The sequence below is a fragment of the Oncorhynchus kisutch genome, linkage group LG21 (assembly GCF_002021735.2).
Source record: "Oncorhynchus kisutch isolate 150728-3 linkage group LG21, Okis_V2, whole genome shotgun sequence".
Lineage (NCBI taxonomy): Eukaryota > Metazoa > Chordata > Actinopteri > Salmoniformes > Salmonidae > Oncorhynchus > Oncorhynchus kisutch.
This window is the reverse complement of record NC_034194.2, coordinates 39,644,660-39,661,312: the sequence shown is the minus strand read 5'-3', so window position 1 is coordinate 39,661,312 and position 16,653 is coordinate 39,644,660. Positions and strand designations below refer to the sequence as shown.

The 16,653-nt window shown below is 46.2% G+C and overlaps 1 protein-coding gene across 1 annotated transcript in view; it reads right to left on the bottom strand.

Annotated features, from left to right (window-relative positions):
- Positions 1 to 377: 377 nt before the first annotated feature.
- Positions 378 to 16,653, bottom strand: part of LOC109880261 (signal-induced proliferation-associated 1-like protein 1) — a 76,648-nt gene continuing 60,372 nt past the window's right edge. Inside the window, 7 exon segments of the mRNA XM_074933775.1 lie at positions 378 to 1,551; positions 7,997 to 8,075; positions 9,439 to 9,556; positions 11,104 to 11,256; positions 11,651 to 11,879; positions 14,276 to 14,486; positions 15,059 to 15,241. Of these exon segments, the coding sequence (XP_074789876.1) occupies positions 1,408 to 1,551; positions 7,997 to 8,075; positions 9,439 to 9,556; positions 11,104 to 11,256; positions 11,651 to 11,879; positions 14,276 to 14,486; positions 15,059 to 15,241 (1,117 nt within the window). The 3' untranslated portion in view covers positions 378 to 1,407.

Sequence of the window (16,653 nt, the reverse complement as noted above, 5' to 3'; positions counted from 1 at the left end):
ACAGATAGCTAGTTGATATGTACAGGTGAGGAACGGACGGGTCTCCATTCTCTCTAAGTGTTAGTTCCTACAGAAATACATACAGATCTGTGTTCCCTGTAGATTGAGGAATATAAATGTACAGAAAAAAAACAGCTGGCAACACAGGGCTGGTTTTCTGTCTTTTCCCTCCCGATGTCTGTCTATCTATCTGTCTACCTGTCTGTCTGCCTATCTACCTGTCTGTCTGTCTGTCTGTCTGTCTACCTGTCTGTCTACCTGTCTGTCTGTCTACCTGTCTGTCTTTTTATCTACCCGTCTGTCTGTCTATCTACCCGTCTGTCTATCTACCCATCTGCCTGCCTGTCTGTCTACCTGTCTGTCTGTCTGTCTACCTGTCTGTCTGTCTGTCTGCCTGTTTATCTACCCGTCTGTCTGTCTGCCTGTTTATCTACCCGTCTGTCTGTCTGTCTGCCTGCCTCCTGTCTGTCTGCCTCTTCCCTCCGTCCACCCATCTGCCTGTCTGTTGGGGTAGTGTAGACAAAGGTAGCATCAGACAAGTCAAATTTGCAGAGGAGGAAGAGTGGAGACAGGGAGAAGAGATGAGATTCCACAGTTTCCTGTTACTCTGTGCTCTTATGTGCTTTGAGGCCTTAGCTGAAGAGATGTACTGTACAGCCACTGAGAGGCTGGCTATTGGGGTAAAACACAAGTCTCTCTTTATGTCGGAGTCTTCCTACCACCTCCAGAGTGAAGTCAGCTCAGACAGTGAGGGAGGAGAGGAGGAGGACAGAGCTCTAGTCTTCTGAGCTTCAGTATTTCTTGGCAGTACCGAGAGCCCATCACAATTACACACACAGCTCCCCTTCAAATCCCACAGTATGAAATAAATCCTTCATTATTTAACAGAAGAAGACTGTCCTTCTAGCTAATCCTGAGTTTCAGTGGGTAGTTGAGAGAGAAAACCTTAGTTGGCACTTCAGAGAGTGAAATAAGAACTTCCAGGGACAAAGAAGAGGCATGGAGAGTGGAATCAGTACTTCCAGGGACAAAGAAGAGGCATGGAGAGTGGAATCAGTACTTCCAGGGACAAGGACGAGGCATGGAGAGTGGAATCAGTACTTCCAGGGACAAAGAAGAGGCATGGAGAGTGGAATCAGTACTTCCAGGGACAAAGAAGAGGCATGGAGAGTGGAATCAGTACTTCCAGGGACAAGGAAGAGGCATGGAGAGTGGAATCAGTACTTCCAGGGACAAAGAAGAGGCATGGAGAGTGGAATCAGTACTTCCGTTTGTGCAAGGGAGAAGGGGAATGCTTTTTGGGACTGGTCCTCCTTCTTTTAATTTACTCTTCTCCTTTCTCCTTTTCCTCCCCCTCCTCTTCTGGTCAATGTGGTAGAACCCTCCTCCTCTCCTCCTCTGTCTGTCTCAGTTCATGTCAATGGTGTTGAAGACCCACTCTGTGAACTTCTTGAGTTTGGCAGCAGAGCTCTGGGACTCCTCCTGCAGCCGCTGGTTATCTTCCCAGAGCCTTTTGATCTGCAGATGGAGACGCTGCTTCTCCTCACGCTCCTACAAGAGGGAGGGAGGGATAAGTAGTGGGGGGGTAAAGAGGAGAGATAAACGAGGGAGAGAAAGAAGGAGGGAGGGAGAGGGGGCAAAAAATAGTTAAAAAGGGGAGGAGAAGGAGGGAGAGAGAGAGGGAGAGGGAGAGGGAGATATAAGGAGGGAGAGAGAGAGGGAGGGAGCGAGAGAGGGAGCGAGAGAGGGAGCGAGAGAGGGAGCGAGAGAGGGAGGGAGAGGGAGGGCGAGAGATAGCGAGAGAGGGAGAAGGAGGGCGAGAGAGAGAGAGAGAGAGAGAGAGAGAGAGAGAGAGAGAGAGAGAGAGAGAGAGAGAGAGAGAGAGAGAGAGAGAGAGAGCCAGAGAGAGCCAGAGAGAGCCAGAGAGAGCCAGAGAGAGCCAGAGAGAGCCAGAGAGAGCCAGAGAGGGAGGGAGAGGGAGGGGGAGGGAGGGAGAGGGAGCGAGAGAGGGAGGGTGGGTGAGAGAAGGAGGGAGAGAGGGCGAGAGAAGGAGGGAGAGAGCGAGAGAAGGAGGGAGAGAGCGAGAGAAGGAGGGAGAGAGAGGGAGAGAGCGAGAGAAGGAGGGAGAGGGAGAGAGCGAGAGAAGGAGGGAGAGAGGGAGGGAGAGAGGGAGAGCGTGAGAGAAGGAGGGAGAGAGGGAGTGAGACAGGGAGGGAGTGAGACAGGGAGGGAGCGAGAGAGGGAAGGAGGGAGCGAGAGAAGGAGGGAGAGCGAGAGAGCGAGAGAGAGCGCGAGAGAGAGAGAGAGAGAGAGAGAGAGTGTGTGAGAGAGCGAGAGAGCGAGAGAGAAGGATGGAGAGAGGGAGGGAGAGAAGGTGAGACAAGAGATACATGTTTAAGTTAGAGTCAGCAACTCTACATAACAGACGGTAGCTATAACACCGCTAGGGATGATTACTCTATATAACAGACGGTAGCTATAACACTGCTAGGGATGATTACTCTATATAACAGACGGTAGCTATAACACCGCTAGGGATGATTACTCTATATAACACCGCTAGGGATGATTACTCTATATATAACCGACGGTAGCTATAACACCGCTTGGGATGATTACTCTATATAACACAGCTAGGGATGATTACTCTATATAACAGGCGGTAGCTATAACACCGCTAGGGATGATTACTCTATATAACAGACGGTAGCTATAACACCGCTAGGGATGATTACTCTATATAACACCGCTAGGGATGATTACCCTATATATAACAGAAGGTAGCTATAACACCGCTAGGGATGATAACTCTATATATAACAGGCGGTAGCTATAACACCGCTAGGGATGATTACTCTATATAACAGACGGTAGCATTAACACCGCTAGGGATGATTACTCTATATATAACAGGCGGTAGCTATAACACCGCTAGGGATGATTACTCTATATAACAGGCGGTAGCTATAACACCGCTAGGGATGATTACTCTATATAACAGGCGGTAGCTATAACACCGCTAGGGATGATTACTCTATATATAACAGACGGTAGCTATAACACCGCTAGGGATGATTACCCTATATATAACAGGCGGTAGCTATAACACCGCTAGGGATCATTACTCTATATAACAGACGGTAGCTATAACACTGCTAGGGATGATTACTCTATATATAACAGACGGTAGCTATAACACCGCTAGGGATGATTACTCTATATATAACAGGCGGTAGCTATAACACCGCTAGGGATGATTACTCTATATATAACAGGCGGTAGCTATAACACCGCTATGGATGATTACTCTATATAACAGGCGGTAGCTATAACACCGCTAGGGATGATTACTCTATATAACAGGCGGTAGCTATAACACCGCTAGGGATGATTACTCTATATAACACCGCTAGGGATGATTACTCTATATATAACAGACGGTAGCTATAACACCGCTAGGGATGATTACTCTATATATAACAGACGGTAGCTATAACACCGCTAGGGATGATTACTCTATATATAACAGACGGTAGCTATAACACCGCTAGGGATGATTACCCTATATATAACAGGCGGTAGCTATAACACCGCTAGGGATCATTACTCTATATAACAGACGGTAGCTATAACACCGCTAGGGATGATTACTCTATATATAACAGACGGTAGCTATAACACCGCTAGGGATGATTACTCTATATATAACAGACGGTAGCTATAACACCGCTAGGGATGATTACTCTATATAACAGATGGTAGCTATAACACCGCTAGGGATGATTACCCTATATATAACAGACGGTAGCTATAACACCGCTAGGGATGATTACTCTATATAACACCGCTAGGGATGATTACCCTATATATAACAGACGGTAGCTATAACACCGCTAGGGATGATTACTCTATATATAACCGACGGTAGCTATAACACCGCTTGGGATGATTACTCTATATAACAGGCGGTAGCTATAACACCGCTAGGGATGATTACTCTATATAACACCGCTAGGGATGATTACTCTATGTATAACAGACGGTAGCTATAACACCGCTAGGGATGATTACTCTATATAACAGGCGGTAGCTATAACACCGCTAGGGATGATTACTCTATATATAACAGACGGTAGCTATAACACCGCTAGGGATGATTACTCTATATAACAGATAGTAGCTATAACACCGCTAGGGATGATTACCCTATATATAACAGACGGTAGCTATAACACCGCTAGGGATGATAACTCTATATATAACAGGCGGTAGCTATAACACCGCTAGGGATGATTACTCTATATAACAGGCGGTAGCTATAACACCGCTAGGGATGATTACCCTATATATAACAGGCGGTAGCTATAACACCGCTAGGGATCATTACTCTATATAACAGACGGTAGCTATAACACCGCTAGGGATGATTACTCTATATATAACAGACGGTAGCTATAACACCGCTAGGGATGATTACTCTATATATAACCGACGGTAGCTATAACACCGCTTGGGATGATTACTCTATATAACAGGCGGTAGCTATAACACCGCTAGGGATGATTACTCTATATAACACCGCTAGGGATGATTACTCTATGTATAACAGACGGTAGCTATAACACCGCTAGGGATGATTACTCTATATAACAGGCGGTAGCTATAACACCGCTAGGGATGATTACTCTATATATAACAGACGGTAGCTATAACACCGCTAGGGATGATTACTCTATATAACAGATAGTAGCTATAACACCGCTAGGGATGATAACTCTATATATAACAGGCGGTAGCTATAACACCGCTAGGGATGATTACTCTATATATAACAGGCGGTAGCTATAACACCGCTAGGGATGATTACTCTATATATAACAGGCGGTAGCTATAACACCGCTATGGATGATTACTCTATATAACAGGCGGTAGCTATAACACCGCTAGGGATGATTACTCTATATATAACAGGCGGTAGCTATAACACCGCTATGGATGATTACTCTATATAACAGGCGGTAGCTATAACACCGCTAGGGATGATTACTCTATATAACAGGCGGTAGCTATAACACCGCTAGGGATGATTACTCTATATATAACAGGCGGTAGCTATAACACCGCTATGGATGATTACTCTATATAACAGGCGGTAGCTATAACACCGCTAGGGATGATTACTCTATATAACAGGCGGTAGCTATAACACCGCTAGGGATGATTACTCTATATAACACCGCTAGGGATGATTACTCTATATATAACAGACGGTAGCTATAACACCGCTAGGGATGATTACTCTATATATAACAGACGGTAGCTATAACACCGCTAGGGATGATTACCCTATATATAACAGGCGGTAGCTATAACACCGCTAGGGATCATTACTCTATATAACAGACGGTAGCTATAACACCGCTAGGGATGATTACTCTATATATAACAGACGGTAGCTATAACACCGCTAGGGATGATTACTCTATATAACAGATGGTAGCTATAACACCGCTAGGGATGATTACTCTATATATAACAGACGGTAGCTATAACACCGCTAGGGATGATTACTCTATATAACAGATGGTAGCTATAACACCGCTAGGGATGATTACCCTATATGTAACAGACGGTAGCTATAACACCGCTAGGGATATTTACTCTATATAACACCGCTAGGGATGATTACCCTATATATAACAGACGGTAGCTATAACACCGCTATGGATGATTACTCTATATAACAGACGGTAGCTATAACACCGCTAGGGATTACTCTATATAACACCGCTAGGGATGATTACTCTATATAACAGACGGTAGGTATATAACACCGCTAGGGATGATTACTCTATATAACAGACGGTAGCTATAACACCGCTAGGGATGATTACTCTATATAACAGGCGGTAGCTATAACACCGCTAGGGATGATTACTCTATATAACACCGCTAGGGATGATTACTCTATGTATAACAGACGGTAGCTATAACACCGCTAGGGATGATTACTCTATATAACAGGCGGTAGCTATAACACCGCTAGGGATGATTACTCTATATATAACAGACGGTAGCTATAACACCGCTAGGGATGATTACTCTATATAACAGATAGTAGCTATAACACCGCTAGGGATGATAACTCTATATATAACAGGCGGTAGCTATAACACCGCTAGGGATGATTACTCTATATATAACAGGCGGTAGCTATAACACCGCTAGGGATGATTACTCTATATATAACAGGCGGTAGCTATAACACCGCTATGGATGATTACTCTATATAACAGGCGGTAGCTATAACACCGCTAGGGATGATTACTCTATATATAACAGGCGGTAGCTATAACACCGCTATGGATGATTACTCTATATAACAGGCGGTAGCTATAACACCGCTAGGGATGATTACTCTATATAACAGGCGGTAGCTATAACACCGCTAGGGATGATTACTCTATATATAACAGGCGGTAGCTATAACACCGCTATGGATGATTACTCTATATAACAGGCGGTAGCTATAACACCGCTAGGGATGATTACTCTATATAACAGGCGGTAGCTATAACACCGCTAGGGATGATTACTCTATATAACACCGCTAGGGATGATTACTCTATATATAACAGACGGTAGCTATAACACCGCTAGGGATGATTACCCTATATATAACAGGCGGTAGCTATAACACCGCTAGGGATCATTACTCTATATAACAGACGGTAGCTATAACACCGCTAGGGATGATTACTCTATATATAACAGACGGTAGCTATAACACCGCTAGGGATGATTACTCTATATAACAGATGGTAGCTATAACACCGCTAGGGATGATTACTCTATATATAACAGACGGTAGCTATAACACCGCTAGGGATGATTACTCTATATAACAGATGGTAGCTATAACACCGCTAGGGATGATTACCCTATATGTAACAGACGGTAGCTATAACACCGCTAGGGATATTTACTCTATATAACACCGCTAGGGATGATTACCCTATATATAACAGACGGTAGCTATAACACCGCTATGGATGATTACTCTATATAACAGACGGTAGCTATAACACCGCTAGGGATTACTCTATATAACACCGCTAGGGATGATTACTCTATATAACAGACGGTAGGTATATAACACCGCTAGGGATGATTACTCTATATAACAGACGGTAGCTATAACACCGCTAGGGATGATTACTCTATATAACAGGCGGTAGCTATAACACCGCTAGGGATGATTATTCTATATAACAGACAGTAGCTATAACACCGCTAGGGATGATTACTCTATAAAACACCGCTAGGGATGATTACTCTATATAACAGATGGTAGCTATAACACCGCTAGGGATGATTACTCTATATATAACAGACGGTAGCTATAACACTGCTAACTCTATATAGGCTCTCGAGTGGCGCAGCGGTCTAAGGCACTGCATCTCAGTGCTAGAGGCATCACTACAGACCCTGGTTCGATTCCAGGCTGTATCACAACCGGCCGTGATTGGGAGTCCCATAAGGCGGCGCACAATTGGCCCGGCGTGGTCCGGGTTAGGGTTTGGCCGGGGTAGGCTGTCATTGTAAATAATAATTAGTTCTTAACTGACTTACCTAGTTACATTTTAAAAATTAAAAAGGAATTAAAAATGTGTTAAGTAGCTTTAAGTAGTAAGCAGCAAACCTTCTACAGAGCGGAGGCAGCTAACGCCGAACGTCTTTCAGAAGGGACAATGGGTGGAGCAGAAGTCTGGTTTTGCGTGTGTGTGTGTGTGTGTGTGTGTGTGTGTGTGTGTGTGTGTGTGTGTGCGTGAGTAGTCCATTAGAATGAGTATTGTTGTTTTGATGGTTCGTTGCTAAGCTAAGTGCATGTATTGATTTGTGTGGTTAAAGACGTCCATTTTTCCACATAAATATGCTGAAATTATGAGATGAGACATATTGTGTGTGTGTGTGTGGGTGGGTGTGTGTGTGTTACCTTCTTCAGGTCATCCTGTAGCATCTTGACCACGGCTTCCAGCTTGGTCACATTCCTCTCCAGACCTGCTGGACCCTCACTGGGGAGACAGAGAGTTAAACATACATTTAACCACACAAACCTAACGTGTCACCTAACGTGTCACCTAACGTGTCACCTAACGTGTCACCTAAATTGGATCTTTATTTAAAGAGATTGATGTAAAACACTTCCATATTCGTAACATATCAATTTAAATGTAGTTAAGTAAGTCACAAGTGCGTGTTGACCTTACAGTGAAATGCTTACTGACAAACCCTTAACCAACAACACAGTTTTAAGAAAAATAAAATATAGTAAAATATTTACTAAATAAACTAAAAAGTAAAAAAAATATAAAATAACAACAAGAATATATAGAGGGGGTACCGAGTCAATGTGTGGGGGTACAGGTTAGTTAGGTAATCTGTACATGTAGGTGGGGGTGAAGTGACTATGCATAGATAATAAACAGTGAGTAGCAGCAGTGTACAAAAGGGGGGGGTTAAATGCAAATCGTCCTGGTAGCCATCTGTTCATCAGTCTTATGGCTGGGGGGGTAGAAGCTGTAAGGAGCCTTTTGGTCCTAGACTTGGAGCTCCGGTACCGCTTGCCGTGTGGTAGCAGAGAAAACAGTCTGACTAGGGTCGCTGGAGTCTTTGGCAATTTTTAGGGCCTTCCTCTGACACCGCCTGGTATAGAGGTCCTGGATGGCAGGAAGCTTGGCCCCAGTGATGTACTGGGCCGTACTCACTCCCCTCTGTAGCACCTTATGGTCGGATGCTGAGCAGTTTCCATACCAGGCGGTGATGCAACCGGTCAGGATGCTCTCGATGGTGCAGCTGTAGAACTTTTTGAAGATCCGAGGACACATGCCAAATCTTTTCAGTCTCCTGAATAGACGTGTAATCTTCAGAGGGGTTGGGTGAAATGACTGGGTATCCCCATTTCCCCTGCCCTCTTCACGACTGTCTTGGTGTGCTTGGTTATATAGACCATGTTAGTTTGTTGGTGATGTGGACACCAAGGAACTTGAAGCTCTCAACCTGCTCCATTACAGCCGCGTCGATGAGAATGGGGGCGTGCTCTGTCTTCTTTTTCCTGTAGTCCACATTCATCTCCTTTGTCTTGATCACGTTGAGGAAGAGGTTGTTGTCCTGGCACCACACGGCCAGGTCTCTGACCTCCTCCCTATAGGCTGTCTCATTGTTGGTGAACAGGCAATGATGGTGTTGGACTCGTGCACCCTCGAGGCACCCACGTGTTGAGGATCAGCGTGACAGATGTGTTGTTGCCAACCCTTACCATCTGGGGGCGGCCCGATCCAGTTGCAGAGGGAGGTGTTTAGTCCCAGGGTCCTTAGCTTAGTAATGAGCTTTGAGGGCAGGCTGTATCTCCAGGCTGGGCTGTGTGGTGAGGGTTACCTGGAGGATGGTCTGGACAGAGGGGCAGGCTGTAGTTCCAGGCTGGGCTGTGACTGGTGAGGGCTGGAGGCTCCACTACCTCTGTGGTTAGAATCACTGTACACAAACCCTCTCTGGACTGGAGGGGGAGGGAGGGAGGCAGAGGGATAGGGGGAGGAAGAGAGAGGGATAGGGGGAGGAAGAGAGAGGGATAGGGGGAGGAAGAGAGAGGGATAGGGGGAGGAAGAGAGAGGGATAGGGGGAGGAAGAGAGAGGGATAGGGGGAGGAAGAGAGGGGGATAGGAGGAGGAAGAGAGGGGGATAGGAGGAGGAAGAGAGGGGGATAGGAGGAGGTAGAGAGGGGGATAGGAGGAGGTAGAGAGGGGGATAGGAGGAGGAAGAGAGGGGGATAGGAGGAGGAAGAGAGGGGGATAGGAGGAGGAAGAGAGGGGGATAGGAGGAGGAAGAGAGGGGGATAGGAGGAGGAAGAGAGGGGGATAGGAGGAGGAAGAGAGGGGGATAGGAGGAGGAAGAGAGGGGGATAGGAGGAGGAAGAGAGGGGGATAGGAGGAGGAAGAGAGGGGGATAGGAGGAGGAAGAGAGGGGGATAGGAGGAGGAAGAGAGGGATAGGAGGAGGAAGAGAGGGATAGGAGGAGGAAGAGAGAGGGATAGGAGGAGGAAGAGAGAGGGATAGGAGGAGGAAGAGAGGGGGATAGGAGGAGGAAGAGGGGGATAGGAGGAGGAAGAGAGGGATAGGAGGAGGAAGAGAGGGATAGGAGGAGGAAGAGAGGGATAGGAGGAGGAAGAGAGGGATAGGAGGAGGAAGAGAGGGATAGGAGGAGGAAGAGAGGGATAGGAGGAGGAAGAGAGGGATAGGAGGAGGAAGAGAGGGATAGGAGGAGGAAGAGAGGGATAGGAGGAAGAGAGAGGGATAGGAGGAGGGAGAGAGAGGGATAGGAGGAGGAAGAGAGAGGGATAGGAGGAGGAAGAGAGAGGGATAGGAGGAGGAAGAGAGAGGGAAGGAGGGAATGAGGGGGAGGGAGGGAATGAGGGGGAGGGAGGGAATGAGGGGGAGGGAAGGAAGGAGAGGGGGAGGAAGGAGGGGGTAGAAGGAGGGGGAGGAAGGAGGGGGAGGGATGGAGGGAAGGAGACGGAAGGAAGGAAGGAAGGAAGGAAGGAAGGAAGGAAGGAAGGAAGGAAGGAGAGGAAGGAAGGAGAGGGGGAGGAAGGAAGGAGAGATAGGATGTAGGGAAGGTGGGGAGGGAGGATGAGGGAAGGAGGGAAGGAGGAGAGGGCATAGGGAGGGAGGGAGAAGGGATAGGGAGGGAATGAGGAGAGGGGATAGGGAGGGAATGAGGAGAGGGGATAGGGAGGGAATGAGGAGAGGGGATAGGGAGGGAATGAGGAGAGGGGATAGGGAGGGAGAGGGGATAAGGAGGGGGAGGGAAGGAGGTAGAGTAAATAAGAGGAAGAGAGAGATATAATTGTCAGAGGAAAACGTGAGAGAGGGAGAGAAAGAGAATGTGATTAAAGATCAGGTTGAGACAAATTGTAGTAGTAACTGTTGTCACGGGAGACGCATCATTAATATGTAGTGTTCATCGTATACAGTCATTCCCTGCCTCTTCCTTTTGCAGGTATTGACCACATGCACCAGGTGAGTCCAGACACACACACACTCTTACTTTCGAAGGTATTGGCCACATCCACCAGGTGGGTCCAGTCCAGGGGGCTGTCCCTGCTCTCAGAGGGGGGGAGGGGCATCAGCTCCTGGGGAAGGGGGTGGCGCTGTCGCTCAACCATCTCAGCCAATGACGTGTCAGACGCAGACAGATCCCCTGTAGAGAGGACAAGAGGACAGATTAGGACCGTGGACATCCCTAGAAGAGAGATCCCCTGTAGAAAGAGGACAGATTAGGACCGTGGACATTCCTAGAAGACAGACATTTTGAGTCTTTTCGATAAATTAATTCCATCAGTTTCCTCTCTCATTGAAAAATAAACTACACTATTATTCTTGAATAGTCTGCAATAAATGTAATTAATCTTTTTTTTTTTTACCAAAATGTAGATCAATACACTTTCTACCAGAAGAGGGAGGCATATAGACAGTCTTTATCCCCCCCCCCCCAGCTCGGCCACATCAAGTATCGAGTCACTAACGTGTCGAACCTGTCTCAAGCTGTCTAGAACCACATTCCCCAGCCCTGTGTCAACACGGGTTCCTCTCACCGTGTAGTTTGATCCCCAGTTTGTACGAGGGTCGTCTGAGGGGCACCCCGCGGGTGGTGGGAGAGCGTGGCAGGGTAGAGCAGCTGAACAGCACGTCACTACCCAGGGTAGGGTCTGGTTCTAGGTCCCCCAGCCTCAGAGAGGGGACACGCTGGCCCCGGTAGATACTCTCATCAGACAGGGTGCGGTGGAGAGACCGACGGTTAGGGGGCTGACCTGAGGAGGAGGACTGGGAGGAGAGAGAGAGTTTAAACTGATGTCACCTGCTATCATAAGTTAATATAATACAAACACACCAGATGGACATGAGGATTAAAGTTATGACATGGGGATTAAAGTTATGACATGAGGATTAAGTTATGACATGAGGATAAAGTTATGACATGGGGATTAAAGTTATGACATGGGGATTAAAGTTATGACATGAGGATTAAAGTTATGACATGGAGGATTAAAGTTATGACATGGGGATTAAAGTTATGACATGGGGATTAAAGTTATGACATGGGGATTAAAGTTATGACATGGGGATTAAAGTTATGACATGGGGATTAAAGTTATGAATGAGGATTAAAGTTATGACATGGGGATTAAAAGTTATGACATGAGGATTAAAGTTATGACATGGGGATTAAAGTTATGACATGGGGATTAAAGTTATGACATGGGATTAAAGTTATGACATGGGGATTAAAGTTATGACATGGGGGATTAAAGTTATGACATGAGGATTAAAGTTATGACATGAGGATTAAAGGTTATGACATGAGGATTAAGGGTTATGACATGAGGATTAAAGGGTTATGACATGGGGATTAAAGTTATGACATGGGGATTAAAGTTATGACATGAGGATTAAAGTTATGACATGAGGATTAACGGTTATGACATGAGGATTAAGGGTATGACATGAGGATTAAGGGTTATGACATGGGGATTAAGTATGAATGGGATTAAAGTTCATGACATGAGGATTAAAAGTATGACATGAGGATTAAAGTTATGACATGAGGATTAAAGTTATGACATGGGGATTAAAGTTATGACATGAGGATTAAAGTTATGACATGAGGATTAAAGTTATGACATGAGGATTAAAGTTATGACATGGGGATTAAAGTTATACATGGGGATTAAAGTTATGACATGGGGATTAAAGTTATGACATGGGGATTAAAGTTTATGACATGAGGATTAAAGTTATGACATGAGGATTAAAGTTATGACATGGGGATTAAAGTTTATGACATGAGGATTAAAGTTATGACATGAGGATTAAAGTTATGACATGGGGGATTAAAGTTATGACATGGGGATTAAAGTTATGACATGAGGATTAAGGTTATGACATGAGGATTAAAGTTATGACATGGGGATTAAAGTTATGACATGGGGATAAAGTTATGACATGGGGATTAAAGTTATGACATGGGGATTAAAGTTATGACATGGGGATTAAAGTTATGACATGGGGATTAAAGTTATGACATGAGGATTAAAGTTATGACATGGGGATTAAAGTTATGACATGAGGATTAAAGTTATGACATGGGGATTAAAGTTATGACATGGGGATTAAAGTTATGACATGAGGATTAAAGTTATGACATGGGGATTAAAGTTATGACATGGGGATTAAAGTTATGACATGAGGATTAAAGTTATGACATGAGGATTAAAGTTATGACATGAGGATTAAGGGTTATGACATGAGGATTAAGGGTTATGACATGGGGATTAAAGTTATGACATGGGGATTAAAGTTATGACATGAGGATTTAAAGTTATGACATGAGGATTAACGTTATGACATGAGGATTAAGGGTTATGACATGAGGATTAAGGGTTATGACATGGGGATTTAAAGTTATGACATGGGGATTAAAGTTATGACATGAGGATTAAAGTTATGACATGAGGATTAACGTTATGACATGAGGATTAAAGTTATGACATGAGGATTAAGGGTTATGACATGGGGATTAAAGTTATGACATGGGGATTAAAGTTATGACATGAGGATTAAAGTTATGACATGAGGATTAACGTTATGACATGAGGATTAAAGTTATGACATGGGGATTAAAGTTATGACCATGAGGATTAAAGTTATGACATGAGGATTAAAGTTATGACATGAGGATTAACGTTATGACATGAGGATTAAAGTTATGACATGAGGATTAAAGTTATGACATGAGGATTAAAGTTATGACATGGGGATTAAAGTTATGACATGAGGATTAAAGTTATGACATGAGGATTAAAGTTATGACATGAGGATTAAAGTTATGACATGGGGATTAAAGTTATGACATGAGGATTAAAGTTATGACATGAGGATTAAAGTTATGACAAACAGGATGATTTAAAGTGCTGTATCTGTCATTTTAAATTGCAATCAAAAGTTGTAGCTCTGCTGTCCTAACAGTTTGACTATTTCTGCAGTATGTGTTGGGGGGGAAGGAAAGATCATCCATTAAGGAATATTCACCCGCAACGTTACAACCTAAGATCCTGTACCTTGACCTTGTGTCGTCTGTGTTTGGGAGGGCTGTCTGGACTCAGTCTCACCTTGACCTTGTGTCGTCTGTGTTTGGGAGGGCTGTCTGGACTCAGTCTCACCTTAACCTTGCCCTTGTGTCGTCTGTGTTTGGGAGGGCTGTCTGGACTCAGTCTCTTCATGTCGTCCTCCGCGGTGGTCTTAGCGTGGGTGAGGTGTGGCTGGAGGGCGTGATGGGGTCTGCTGTTACCCCCATCCTGACCCCCTCGTCCTCCGCCGCCACCGCCACTCCCCTCGCCTCCACTTCCTCCTCCTCCCTCCCCTGGAGACTTCCTGGGGACACGCAATAACAAGCAGAGGTCAGGGGTCAGATAATACAGCCATGCAAAAGACACAGCAATGTGACTGTCCAATAGCAACGTGACTGTCCAATAGCAATGTGACTGTCCAATAGCAACGTGACTGTCCAATAGCAACGTGACTGTCCAATAGCAACGTGAATGTCCAATAGCAATGTGACTGTCCAATAGCAATGTGACTGTCCAATAGCAATGTGACTGTCCAATAGCAATGTGACTGTCCAATAGCAATGTGACTGTCCAATAGCAATGTGACTGTCCAATAGCAACGTGACTGTCCAATAGCAACGTGACTGTCCAATAGCAACGTGACTGTCCAATAGCAACGTGACTGTCCAATAGCAATGTGACTGTCCAATAGCAATGTGACTGTCCAATAGCAATGTGACTATATTCAGTGTATAATGTCAGTAGTTGTCCATATTCAGTTTGTGTCAGTAGTTGTCTATAATCACTGTATGCAATATTCCTTTAGCCACAAGGTGGCGATAAAGTCTTGATAGAGGAACTATTCTAAGGTACAAGGCCACTTCCTCCTGGTCTTACTTGCGGTTGTCTCCGAAGTCGACAGAGTTGATGGTGGATCCTGGTTTCCTCCAGCCGATGAGGTACTTGGAGGTGGCTCCCTGACGGGGGTAGAAGGTCTTGGGGCCGGGGGAGACCGATGTCTGGGAGCAAGGGGAGGTGGCCGAGGAAGACGAGTCCTCACGAGGGGAGTGGCCTCTGGAACTGGAGAGGAGGATGGTGGGGAGGAAGGAAGGAGAGAGGAGGACATGGGGTGGGGCAGAAGGGAGAAAGAGGGAGGAGAGGAGAGAGGAGGAGGATAGGGGGCAGGGCAGAAGGGAGAAAGAGGGAGAGAGGAGGGGAGGAGGAGGACAGGGGGCAGGGCAGAAGGGAGAAAGAGGGGAGAGAGGAGGGGAGGAGGAGGACAGGAGGAGAGGAGAGAGGAGGGGAGGAGGACAGGGGTTGGGGCAGAAGGGAGAAAGAGGGAGGAGAGGAGAGAGGAAAGGAGAAGGATGATAGGGGGGCAGGGCAGAAGGGAGAAAGAGGGAGGAGAGAGGAGGGGAGGAGGAGGACAGGAGGAGAGGAGAGAGGAGGGGAGGAGGAGGACAGGGGGCAGGGCAGAAGGGAGAAAGAGGGAGGAGAGGAGAGAGGAAGGGAGAAGGAGGACAGGGGGCAGGGCAGTAGGGGAGAAAGAGGGAGGAGAGGAGAGAGGAGGGGAGGAGGAGGACAGGAGGACAGGAGGAGAGGAGGGGAGGAGGAGGACAGGAGGAGAGGAGAGAGGAGAGGAGGAGGACAGGATGCAGGGCAGAAGGGAGAAAGAGGGAGGAGAGGAGAGAGGAGGGGAGGAGGAGGACAGGAGGAGAGGAGAGAAGAGGTCACTACAGGGAGATTCAACTCGTGGCCATAGAGAACCAAAGTACTGTAATCTCTGGCATGGACATAATCTAGACTTTGGACTAATAACTACGAGCTAAAACCCCATTTTTAGAAAGGATGATCTACAGATTCCGCAGTAGACTAGTAGAGATTACAGTGTTACACAGTCGTTTCCCTACCGACGTCAGAGCAAAGGATGACATGAATGGACTACTGCCGATCATCAACCTCTATTTCTGGAACAGGAAGTGTGTGTGTTCTGCTACACTATTAAAATATCAAACCAAGGCCACTGTATTGTGCTACTGTTGACACGGTTTCCTTCTGTCTGCTGTGTGTGTGTGTGCTGTGTGTGTGTGTGCTGTGTGTCTGCCTGCTGTGTGTCTGCCTGCTGTGTGTCTGCCTGCTGTGTGTCTGCTGCGTGTGTGTGTCTGCTGCGTGTGTGTGTCTGCTGCGTGTGTGTGTCTGCTGCGTGTGTGTGTCTGCTGCGTGTGTGTGTCTGCTGCGTGTGTGTGTCTGCTGCGTGTGTGTGTCTGCTGCGTGTGTGTGTCTGCCTGCTGTGTGTCTGCCTGCTGTGTGTCTGCTGCGTGTGTGTGTCTGCTGCGTGTGTGTGTCTGCTGCGTGTGGTGTGTCTGCTGCGTGTGTGTGTCTGCTGCGTGTGTGTGTCTGCTTGCGTGTGTGGTGTCTGCTGCGTGTTGTGTGTCTGCCTGCTGTGTGTGTCTGCCTGCTGTGTGTGTCTGCCTGCTGTGTGTCTGCCTGCT